General features: G+C 42.3%; 1 protein-coding gene across 1 annotated transcript; it reads right to left on the bottom strand.

Moving 5' to 3' along the window:
• Positions 1–6079: 6079 nt before the first annotated feature.
• Positions 6080–6544, bottom strand: LOC121864284 (putative uncharacterized protein DDB_G0291608). Its single transcript, XM_042363371.1, has one exon. The coding sequence runs from the start codon at positions 6542–6544 to the stop codon at positions 6080–6082; it is 465 nt and encodes a 154-aa protein (XP_042219305.1).
• Positions 6545–10999: the final 4455 nt, after the last annotated feature.

The following is a 10999-nucleotide window of genomic DNA, read 5'->3' as shown; positions in this document are numbered from 1 at the left end:
TGTGGTATGCTTCAGGTGTATGGAACCATCTCCACACACCTGAAGCACGTGAAGGCCGACAGCCAACCACCTCAAACACTCGTGGGTGGCCGCTCGTGACGACGTTGGTGCAGTAAAACGCATTTTATTACCATTTTGCTGTCTTAGGAACAACAACTGTGTATGAACGTTGAAAGTCTTAACTGGGAATCAATGTTGACACCATATTGTTTGTCGGAACTTGGGGTGGGGTGGGGGTGTGTGTGTGTGTGTGTATGTATGTATGTATGTATGTGTGCGCGCGCGCGCAATAATTAGCGTTAGGTTGTGTTTACACACACAGGGGAGAGTTTACAAACCAGTATCGTATGAACTAGAAATCTTAGATACCTTAATTTGCTTGACCCCCTATGTGAGGTTATGTTACTCTGGTGGTGAGATTGAGAACTGTGTGAGAGAAGCGCCACGAGCCTGATGAAGAGTGCGCGCGTGTTACCGGATGACGATGGTTCTCTCTCTCTCCCCTTACCTCTCTTCCTCTCTCCTTCCTTCGGTCATTTCTCCCTACTCCTCCTCCCATCACCACTCCCCTCCACGGACATGCATTCCTTAATAATTATGTATCGTCTTACCGAGTCGTCTACAAGTGTTACGAGTAACACAATATGACGTGTGCGGCAGCTGGTGATGTATACCTCGGGGGATCAGCACTCACAGTGAAGGAGAGGTGGTGGCTCCCTGCTGGGCTAACGAGGCAGTAAAACTCACCTCAACTGCTGGACACCACAATCACGACTGACCTCTTGACGTCGACCCACTAAATGCACTTGTCCTTGACCAAGATGGAATGCCCTCTACCCTCTCAAAATATCACGTGAAGATTAAGCACCCTAGCTTATTTCGCTGTGTAAAATCTTTCATTCATTTCTTACAATAATGTCTTCTCTTTGTTCATTACATCAGTATACACCAACACCTAACCCATAACACCATCTGCCACTACTAATCATGCTTCCTGATGGTAGTAGTCCATTGATCTGCAACTGCTCGGACGTGAGAAGCCTTCCTCCTGGCTACAATTGCTTGTAAACAAATAAATAATGAGTCTGGAACTACATCACGAATAACCACCGGCTCTGGTCTTTAAGTTGTTGCCTCCAGGATTGTTTTAAGTCACCGGTTAATGGGTTTCTACTGCGTAAACAGAGTGGAAGAAACCTGTAACTCAAAAGACGGTGTTGATCACGTGTACTATACAGTCCCCTTCACTCGTGCGTTTACAGGGGTTTGTCATCATATAAACATTACACAAATTATTACATTGAGGTATTTGTTTTAATAATGTTTTACTTTGATTCCATAGTATTTTTATTATTACGAGTTTCCTTCTGTTGAATGTAAACAAACAAAGGGCTGCACAAAACCTGACGACCTCCTGTAAACGCACTAGTGAAGGGGACTAATTGATCACTTTCTAAAACTACTATAAAATACTTATTAATTTAAACGGTAGAATACAAGAATACAAGCAAATCTGTTTTAAAGGTGTTGTATGACTGTAACATGTGGTGGTGTATGTCACTGAAGAAAACTTACAGATTATTCTCGATTTTTTATTACATTTTGATGAAAGTATTAAAGTTGGTTATTTTCCATGGTGTAATAACCTCTGGGTCATCTTCATAAATTACTACATTGATTATATTTGTTTCTTAGATTGACCGTCAGTTTGTGTTATCTTGTGGTGTGTTTCTCCTTCTCCCTGGGGCGAGATGTGCGTCTTACCGTGAAACGTCACTCACTTACCAAGATGTGGCTCACTTATCCTTGAATTTAAGAAATTTTCTGCAGATTAACACTGTGCGCGCATGCATGTGTGTGCGGGCACGCGCATGGTCGTATAATGTTTACATCCACGCCGAACAAAGCAAGAATATATGTACAATAACTTTGTCTGTTAGCCAAACCAACCTTTGTAGTGCCTGTGTTTATGACTGAGGTCAGAAGGTCAAAGTCATGATGGTCCTTAATTACAAGAACACACCTGGGACGCACTGCTGCTTTGGTTTCCGACACAGCCGAGGCCTCCAACTGGGGTTGTTTAATTTTATTCTAAAAAGAATCTGTTACGTGCTTAAAGACCTAAATTTCACTCGATAATTTATTTTTGGTTCGTGTATTAAATTTGTGGGTATACTGTGTATATATATATATATCCATACAGGAATATAAATTGGCTTTGTTATTGGCAATCATCGTGGTGGTGATCAATAAATAAATAAATAATAATAATAATAATAGGATGCATCTGTGAGTAACTGTGCGGGGGGCAGCGTCCAATATTCAAAGCGGGACTATAAACTGTTGGCTGTCCACTTCATCATCAGGTGAGGGAGTTGGAGCGGTCAGTGCCGCAGTAGCACCGTTAAAGACACTCCACCGTCACCACAACCAGTCCTGGCGCCGAGCTCCTCATTTGTGTATACGGCGGGGAGGTACTGTGGACCGGGTGAGGCTGCCCACCTGAAGGAGGACGCCCCCTTAACAGTAGTCATGTTAATCTGACCTTATATGACCATAATGCTTGCGGCGTATGAGCGAGTGAATTCCTTTATTGAACCAGATAATATATTGATGAAAATAGTACAGTAACGTAGACTAATATTAAATGGCTCAGCCTTTTGAGGGCTGTTGCTCTCTTAAAGAAACACTTAAGACAACATATATACTGTAGAGTGGGTTGATACCTTATATTCTGGTGCATGACTGAGGCTCACATTGGACTAGAACCCATTATAACTGGGTAGGTTGGTGCTGCTGGGGCCCATTTGACCGGTCCCCAAGGTGTCACCCGGATACAAACTCCTCCCCAAGACCTTCAGAATATTTAGCTTAAAGTTTGTGTGGCGTGAGAGGTGAGCCTGGAGCCCCTCACCAACATTCACAAGCGTCATAACATAATTTTTATGGCTGCTGATAAAGAGAGAATCTCTGTCGACTCATGCAAGATGTTTATTAAGCCTTCAGGGTATTTTTGCCGGGTTTTTCAACTAACAATCAAAACATGTCCATTTATTTAATTTTTAAGGCGAAATAGAATAATTTGGAGAGTCAGTTTTTATTCTAATTCAGACAATGAACTCGTGGCTCAGTAGTTTCTATACAGTCAAGAATTAGATTATATAGATTTTCTTTCCATACACATAAGATACATTAAACAAGAGAGTTGTGCTGGACGCTCCTCGCTGGGTGAGCTTCGACGAAATTAATAAAGGTTGAGAAATTTACTGTGGGAGAAAATTTATTAGGCGTCTTTTTATTATTTTATCCTTTGCTTGATAAATAATTTTTGAAGACGAGGAAACATTAAAGACCATCTTTCAGAGTGCGAGGAATCGGATATTGAGGTCAACATTATTGTCTATTTAAATTTTAGTTGGAAATCGTTGGAGGACAAGTGATGCAACACGTGGCCTGAAAATGATTATTTTTTTCCACCAAGTGTCGACAGATGTGTTACTCAAATAAGTCGGCACTACATACTTTTGGAGGTGTTGGAGGTTTTAACTCCTCACAGGACGCTCAGACACACGGAGAACTTGGTGACAGGAAGCCTCATCTCCCCTTCAACACACTAGTCCAAGTATCACGTCTCCCTCACCCGCCTATCACGTAGAGGACGACTGTAAAGGTCTATGGTAAAGGTAGAATTGTTCAGCGCGTGGTTGTGTTGTTTCATAATACCAGAACCGTTCACACTTGAGTCAGCAGCTCATCGGTACCTAAGAGATTGTGTGGTATTAAATTTTAGTAATATTTATCCCAATAACGAGAGGCTGTTGGAAGCGCTGAACCCCCTAGGGCTCTCCCATGATAAATTTTCATTTTATTATTGACTTTACTATTGGAAATTATAAACAGTTTGTCACTCACCTTGGACATGGATATCGTCGACTTCCCCTACAGGTAGAGAGGCGTAAGATCCACCTCGGCTGCAGCTGGTGGACATTCCTTGTACCTCAGGCGGGGGGGGGCCATGCTGGCTACAAATAAGTCCTTTTCTAGCTTAATTTGGCCCATAACTTATCCTCATGACCAAGGCATTATGAAAGTCACAACACCAAACCTTGTGGCACACCTTGTACCGTCACCATTGTATGTTTAGCAGTTAGTCGTGAAGGAGAATGAGTGTGAAAGTGAAGAATAATGTTTGCTGATAAGATCAATGTTTACTTCTTGCGTCCAAACACTGTTCATCACTTTCACAGCTCGTCCATCACGTCTGTCTAATATAAATTATATTAATGCCACAATAAACAAATAACTCTGTCAATATTCGTGGCTCACTCAATGTAACTCTTATCAGTCTTCTGCATAAACGGCGATAAATATTGTCAAAAGTCACAGTAAATCAATATTTTACTTGTGTTTTGTCCTTAAGAACTAAAAGTTCCGAATGATTTAACATAATTTCAGCATATAAGACTTTATTTTAAACCCTTGCCTAGAATCATGAGTCTCTTAATACTATTTCAGGAAGATCTACCCCACTACCTGTTCACCGTCTCACCACTCCGGGGCACCAAGATCCCTGCGTCTCAAATGTTAATCGCAATGAATTATAGACGTTCATCGTTACTGACTCTACCCCAAGATAGGGACGGCGGCATTCTTCATCTTACAGCCCACTGATGTCTTCCTCCCCATCGCCTCAATCATTTAATAGTCCTCCAAATCCTCAGCCCTGGTAGGCGAAACTTGTCGTGATTCGTCTCCTGTGCGTTATTTTGTATCTTCACATTCCTTATTCTCTTGCCCTTCACGGTCAACACCCCGATGAAGTTCAGCTGATGTTCCCACACTTGAAGATCTTTTTTATCATGTCACTCTCATCTTTTGTTAGTCGTACATCTTATCACAGAGCTCTTGGAATTGTCGTGTGTGATATGCGTCAGACGTGTAGTGTCAACAGAAGCGTGTCGGAGATCAGATATCAGTGAAACTTGAGCTTGATATACTTCACTCCCACTGTGTCATTTAAAATATAACTTGCTCGTGACTGTAAACATGATGCCTTGGACTTTGAGGATGTATACCTACTTATATTCGACATTTTGTCTATAAGAAGCAGACATTCTCTTATAACCTGTTGGTCATCGTAACCTACTATCCTAAGTACTTGTGTTATCAGGAATAAATACGTACATATAGTGTAAATTTCCTTCCTCCTCCTTCAGACGCAAAGGTTTACACTGTCTCAATGTAGTGTGTGCGTGTGTGTGTGTGTGTGTGTGTGTGTGTGGCACGTGTGCGTGCGTGCGTGCGTGCGTGCGTGCGTCTATGTTTATGTATATATATATGCATCAGTGGAATTACTTTACCATTAGTGTGACACCCCTCCATCCTTCCCTCATCCCCCCCCCTCCATCTCCCCCTCCCCCTCCATCCCCTCCCCCTCATCCCCTCCCTCCATCCCCCTCCCCTCCATCCCCCCTCCCCTCCATCCCCCCTCCCCCCCTCCATCCCCTCCCCTCCATCCCCCCCTCCCCCTCATCCCCTCTCCCCGCTCCCCACCCCTACATCTCTATCAAAGTCAGTGGTATCAGAGTCTCAAGCATTTGCGTTGCTCTGCAATGAGCCAGTTGTACTGAACTAACACCGTCTTTTATTTACCTTTGATTGATAAAAAAACTGTTAAAGCACCTTTCTGTTGTTGTGTTGGTTGTGATAATCAATTAAGGTGTTTTGATGTGGGCATGGAGGTTCGATGTGGAGTAGTAGGGGGTTGATGTGAGTACTGAAGTTGATGTAGGCCACTGGAGGTTGATGTGGTGTGAGTGGGAGTTGATGTGAAATACTAGGGTTGATATGAGTACTGGGTTGATGTATGTGAGTACCTGGGTGGTGTGACACACTAGAGGGTTGATGTGAAATTACTGGTTGTTGCATTTTGGAGGTTAATGCTTAGGCACTGGAGGGTTGATGTGGTGGTGGGGGACGTGATGTAGGTACTGGAGGTTGATGTGGTACTGGAGAATTCAGTCATGGAAATGGCTTGAGGTTGATGTGAGTACTAAAGTTTAATCTGAACACAGAGTTGTCATGAGCACTGGAGGGTTGATGTGGGCAGTGGGGTTGATGTGGTACTGAGAGGTTGATATGGTACTGGAGGGTTAATGTGGGCACTGGAGGGTTGATGTGGGTAGTGGGGGTTGATGTGGTGCCTGGGGTTGATGTGGGTACTGGAGGGTTGATGTGGGTACTGGGGTTGATATGGGTACTGGAGGTTAATGTGGGCACTGGAGGGTTGATGTGGGTAGTGGGGGTTGATGTGGGTACTGGGGTTGATATGGGTACTGGAGGTTAATGTGGGCACTGGAGGGTTGATGTGGGTAGTGGGGGTTGATGTGGGTACTGGGGTTGATATGGGTACTGGAGGTTGATGTGGGTACTGGAGGTTGATGAGAGTACTGGAGGTTGATGTGGGTAGTGGGGGTTGATGGTACTGGGTTGATGTGGGCACTGGAGGTTGGGCACCGGGGTGGGGTGAGGTGGGGTGGGGCATTGTATAGTATAAACACAAATGGGTGTTGACATATACCAACATTCCTGCTTTGACCCAATGGCTAAAGGTTAAATGGGCCCTGTCCTAATAGACCCCAAGCTAATCTAACGTAATCATCCTAATCATTGTATTTAGGGGGTCCATTTAGGTAGGGTGTTGATAACTACTTGACCTAGGTCCTAATAGGCCCCAATCTAACCATTAAGACAGAGGGCCCATTAAGACTGACCACTCACTCACCCACCCACCCACTCACCAAACCCACCCACTCACCCACCCACCCACCTGTTTCTCAACTCCACGAACCAGGAATGTTAAGACGTGCCAGCTAGTGAATAGATGTGAGGGAGGATAGCTTTGGTGTTTACACAAAGACGGGAAGGAGAGATGAAGAAATATGAGGAGGAGAGAGGGAGATAGAGAGAGAGATTGAAGGAAGGGAAGAGATAATAACAAATAAAGAGAAGATAAAAAGGAAGAAAGGCAGAATAGATAGATAGAGAGAGAGAGAGAGAGATGGAAATGAACAGTGCGCCAGGTCACAGCTGCGCCGGAGGGAGGTCATGTCCTACTGCACCGCAATATTCGTTGACCCCCACCAGGCCACCACCGCGTCGGGTATAGAGTGTGCAAACCAACCACCCCCTGATGCATACTAATCTCAAGGCCAAGTTTATGATTCTGTAACGCAATTTCTTTATTTTTAAGTACAGAGTAGCGTTTGAGAGTTGTTTTTTTTCTTGAGTTTATCTTACAGTGTGTCCTTTCATATTGCACGGTGTGGTGACGTAAGATAAAGTCATCACATAATTAGTAATGTTTATCAAGTTAATTGTGTTCTTCTCTCATGTTTTAATGTGACGAGTGTCTCCTTAGTTCTCTTACCATCTGTGTTATTCTCTTATATTCTCTCTCTCTCTCTCTTTCTTCTCTTTCTCTCTCGTTGTATACAGAAATTTACCCATTTTAGGTTCAGTGCAAATTTGATGGATTGTTATTTTTTATATGTGGTGGGCGGGAAAGGAGGAGGAGACATGTGGGTAAATTTACTCCCTATTATTTTCATCATTGCAAACATTGACCCATGACGTCACAGTTCACTCGTTAGTTGACAAAACAAAACAGAAATGTCGTTGGATGATATTTACAAGTTATCTGAATTACTAAAAAAAAATCCTTATTGTCATGATGAAAATTTTCCCATCGTGTTATTTTTAAATTGATTTTTTTCTTGTTTTGTGAAAGGCATGAAAGAAAACGGGATTCTCTCTTTTGCTTTAACCAGAGAATAACCGATCATACGTACGCGTTTTTAACAGATGTAAATAACAATAATAATGAGCGTTCGTATACCTGTGAGTCAACATCTGTACGTGACTTTACTTTGCTTATTATTTCGTTCTATCGTTCATACACAGTCAGTCGCCAGTATGAGTTTGTAATGTCAGTTTTTACAGATCTGTCAGGACTTCCTGTATTTTGCTCCGCCATAAACGGAACACGGAAGGTAGTATTGTCAGAGGAAGGTCATACTTCTTGAGTGGATGGTAATTTGCACGTAATAATTTTAACAATTTTAACAGCGTCCACTTGGTAATCTTCCGAGAGATGTTATATTAAAATAAAATTAATAATGATTATTCAAGTAATAATAATAATAATAATAATAATAATAATAATAATAATAATAATAATAGTTTGATCATTATTTAATATCTCATTAACTCCCACAGGTCAATTACAGTAATTAACAGGTAATAAGGAAGATTGCATTCTTAGTTTCCGTAATATCGGTACAATCATGATGCGCTGTGTAGGTGTGGAGTATCCAGACGCTATGTAGGTGTGGAGTATCCAGACCCTGACTTTACCTGGGAGGGAGGTTAGGTTAGGTTAGCATTACTGTTTCATCATCAGGTGAAGTACACTGGAGTTTGATCTTCAGGTGATTCCATTAACACAAGACTCGACCGTGGATATTAATGTTGATTTTATGGACCAAGTACCCGAGTCGTCCACCTTGTCCCTTTGTGAGGCGTCTTCCCTACTACCCCTCACCACCTACTGTCTTCCCCTCCCTGCCCCCTCCCCTGCCCCTCCCTCCCCTGCCCCTCCCTCCCTGTTCTCCTTCCCTCTCCCCCCACCCTCCCCTGCTCCCTCCCTCCTCCCTCACCCTCCCTCCCCTGCCACAAGGTTTTTTGTTCCCTGTTATATAATCTTGATCAGTCCAAATTATCCTACGTCAAATATCAACACAGTTTTTTAAGGGGGCGCCTCGATGAGTAAAATTGACAACGTTAGCTTATCTCTCCCTACACTTTTTATTTACGAATAATATAAATCTTCTTTAGCCTTACTAGCTCTGGGGCAGCCTGTCAGCTATGTCTAAGTACGGTAGGTTGGGTTGATCTGGGTTGGGTTGATCTGGGTTGGGTTGATCTGGGTTGGATTGATTTGGGTTAGGTTGATCTGGGTTGGTGGGGTTATAGAGATTGGTTCTGTCCTTCTGAGCTTTCGTCCGAGTATTGTACCAAATTTCTTATTGAGATTTTGTATAGAAGTTAACCTCGTGGGAATGTCACTAAACTTGCATTCCCTAGAAAGACGAAGAGTGCGGGGAGATATGATAGAAGTATTTAAGTGGGTGAAAGGAATCAATAAAGGGGATATAGATAAAGTTCTTATAATATCCGAGCAGGATAGGACTTGGAGCAACGGATTCAAGTTGGATAAGTTTAGGTTTAGGAGGGAGATAGGAAGAAACTGGTTCACAAATAGGGTGGTGGACGAGTGGAACAAGCTTGGGCAACTTTAGTAGTAAGGGGAACTCTGGAAAGTTTTAAAAAGGAGGCTAGATAGATTCATGGATGATAGAGAGTGGTAACCTTTGACAGGAGCTGCTGGCGCACAGGCCAACCGGCTCTACAGACTCTTCTTATTTTTCTTATGTTCTTATAAGTTGTCATTGTATAAGGCTAAGACGCTGATTCACAAGTCACTAAAATACTAGCACGTAAATGATGAAATTTGTATTGATATTGGTAGAGAAAAATCACAGATATATCCAAAAATTCTAAATATTTTTTACAAGTTTGTTTTCCCGTGATTAAAGAACGCCAGACGGTGAATCAGGTATCTGTCAAAGGATGACTTTTTATATTTGTAAATGATTATGTCATTATACAGTGATTTTGACAGTAGGTTATATTTGAAAAAATAGTTGATGGAATGCCTTAAGCCTTCCATGAACTTTGACAGGTGGTCTGTACACCTCACTTCAGGGTAAAGATAAGTGTACAGTAAAGCTCAGTGCCTGGATACACACATAGGTTCCGTCCGTTGTTATTCCTGGTAACATGAAATGTGTTGATTACTCCTAAACACACATATAATAGCCAATAATAATACAAAATACATTTATATTCTTATTTTAAATCAATACACTTAACGCCTGACAAATTTAAGCCCCAGAAAATATTAAGAAAAATATCTCTATTTTTTCCCTGTTACTAATTATTTTTAGTAGTTAAGGTAGATTATCAATGTCATTTTATATTATTTATGGATATTAATGTTGTTTTTCGAATGCTCATCCAGTTAGCTTTTTTACATCTTCTGATACGATGAGCAGTCACCATACGAACGCATTTGAACCAGGACATAAATCTGTGAATATATTCCAGTCAAGTGGACTCAGGAATGCATTTTACATCCGTTCGTATATCCGTCTGCCTGTGTATCTTTTCGGGAATGTAATCTCTTTGAATGCATACCAGATACGTGACCAGAGATGGATTGTGGATATATAACAGCAAGAGTTCAGTAGTCTCCATTAACTGGCATCATTGGTCTGAGTTACAGCTCTGGCGTTTGTTGTGTGCCGCGGCGGAGGTTCTTGCCCACACTCTATAAGGTCGCCTGGTCTCTACCATCGCTCGTCATGCTAGTTGGCGTCTGATTATTGTTGATTGATGTCTGCAAAAGTGGACTGTTTCTTATCTCAGAGAATGTTTATGTTTATTTTTTCCCAGGACGTGCGATATACAGACAAACAGCGTCGTTCAAGTATGCGTGTATGCCTCCAACCCCCCACACCACCACCACCACCTTTCCACACCACCACCTGTCCCTTCTCACCACCTTTTCTTGTCACACCACCACCTGTCCCCTTACACTCCAGGTTTAGTAATTTAACACTCCATTTACTCCCCCAGACATAAAACAAGCACTAAACCCCAAATAAAACCCACAAACCAAATATTATTCGCAGCTGGATTGGAATTTCCTATCACTGGAGGCTATTCACCGCTTGTTTGGTGTTCTGTCTGTCTATCGTTATTATCTCATTGTTTACTGTCTTGGGTGGGTTGGGAGATTGTTTGTGTGTGCTGGTGACTGGTGGAAAGAGCTTATGACGTCATCTGTTACCTTTTACTGCACCGAACGAAGCACTGA

The sequence above is a fragment of the Homarus americanus genome, unplaced genomic scaffold (genome assembly GCF_018991925.1).
Source record: "Homarus americanus isolate GMGI-L3 unplaced genomic scaffold, GMGI_Hamer_2.0 scaffold26351, whole genome shotgun sequence".
NCBI lineage: Eukaryota > Metazoa > Arthropoda > Malacostraca > Decapoda > Nephropidae > Homarus > Homarus americanus.
The sequence above is the reverse complement of the archived record's forward strand: the minus strand, read 5'-3'. Positions and strand labels throughout refer to the sequence as shown.

Bases quoted from the DNA above. Each gene is read 5' to 3' on its own strand.
- LOC121864284 (XM_042363371.1), bottom strand. From the start codon at position 6,544: ATGCCCCACCCCACCTCACCCCACCCCGGTGCCCAACCTCCAGTGCCC.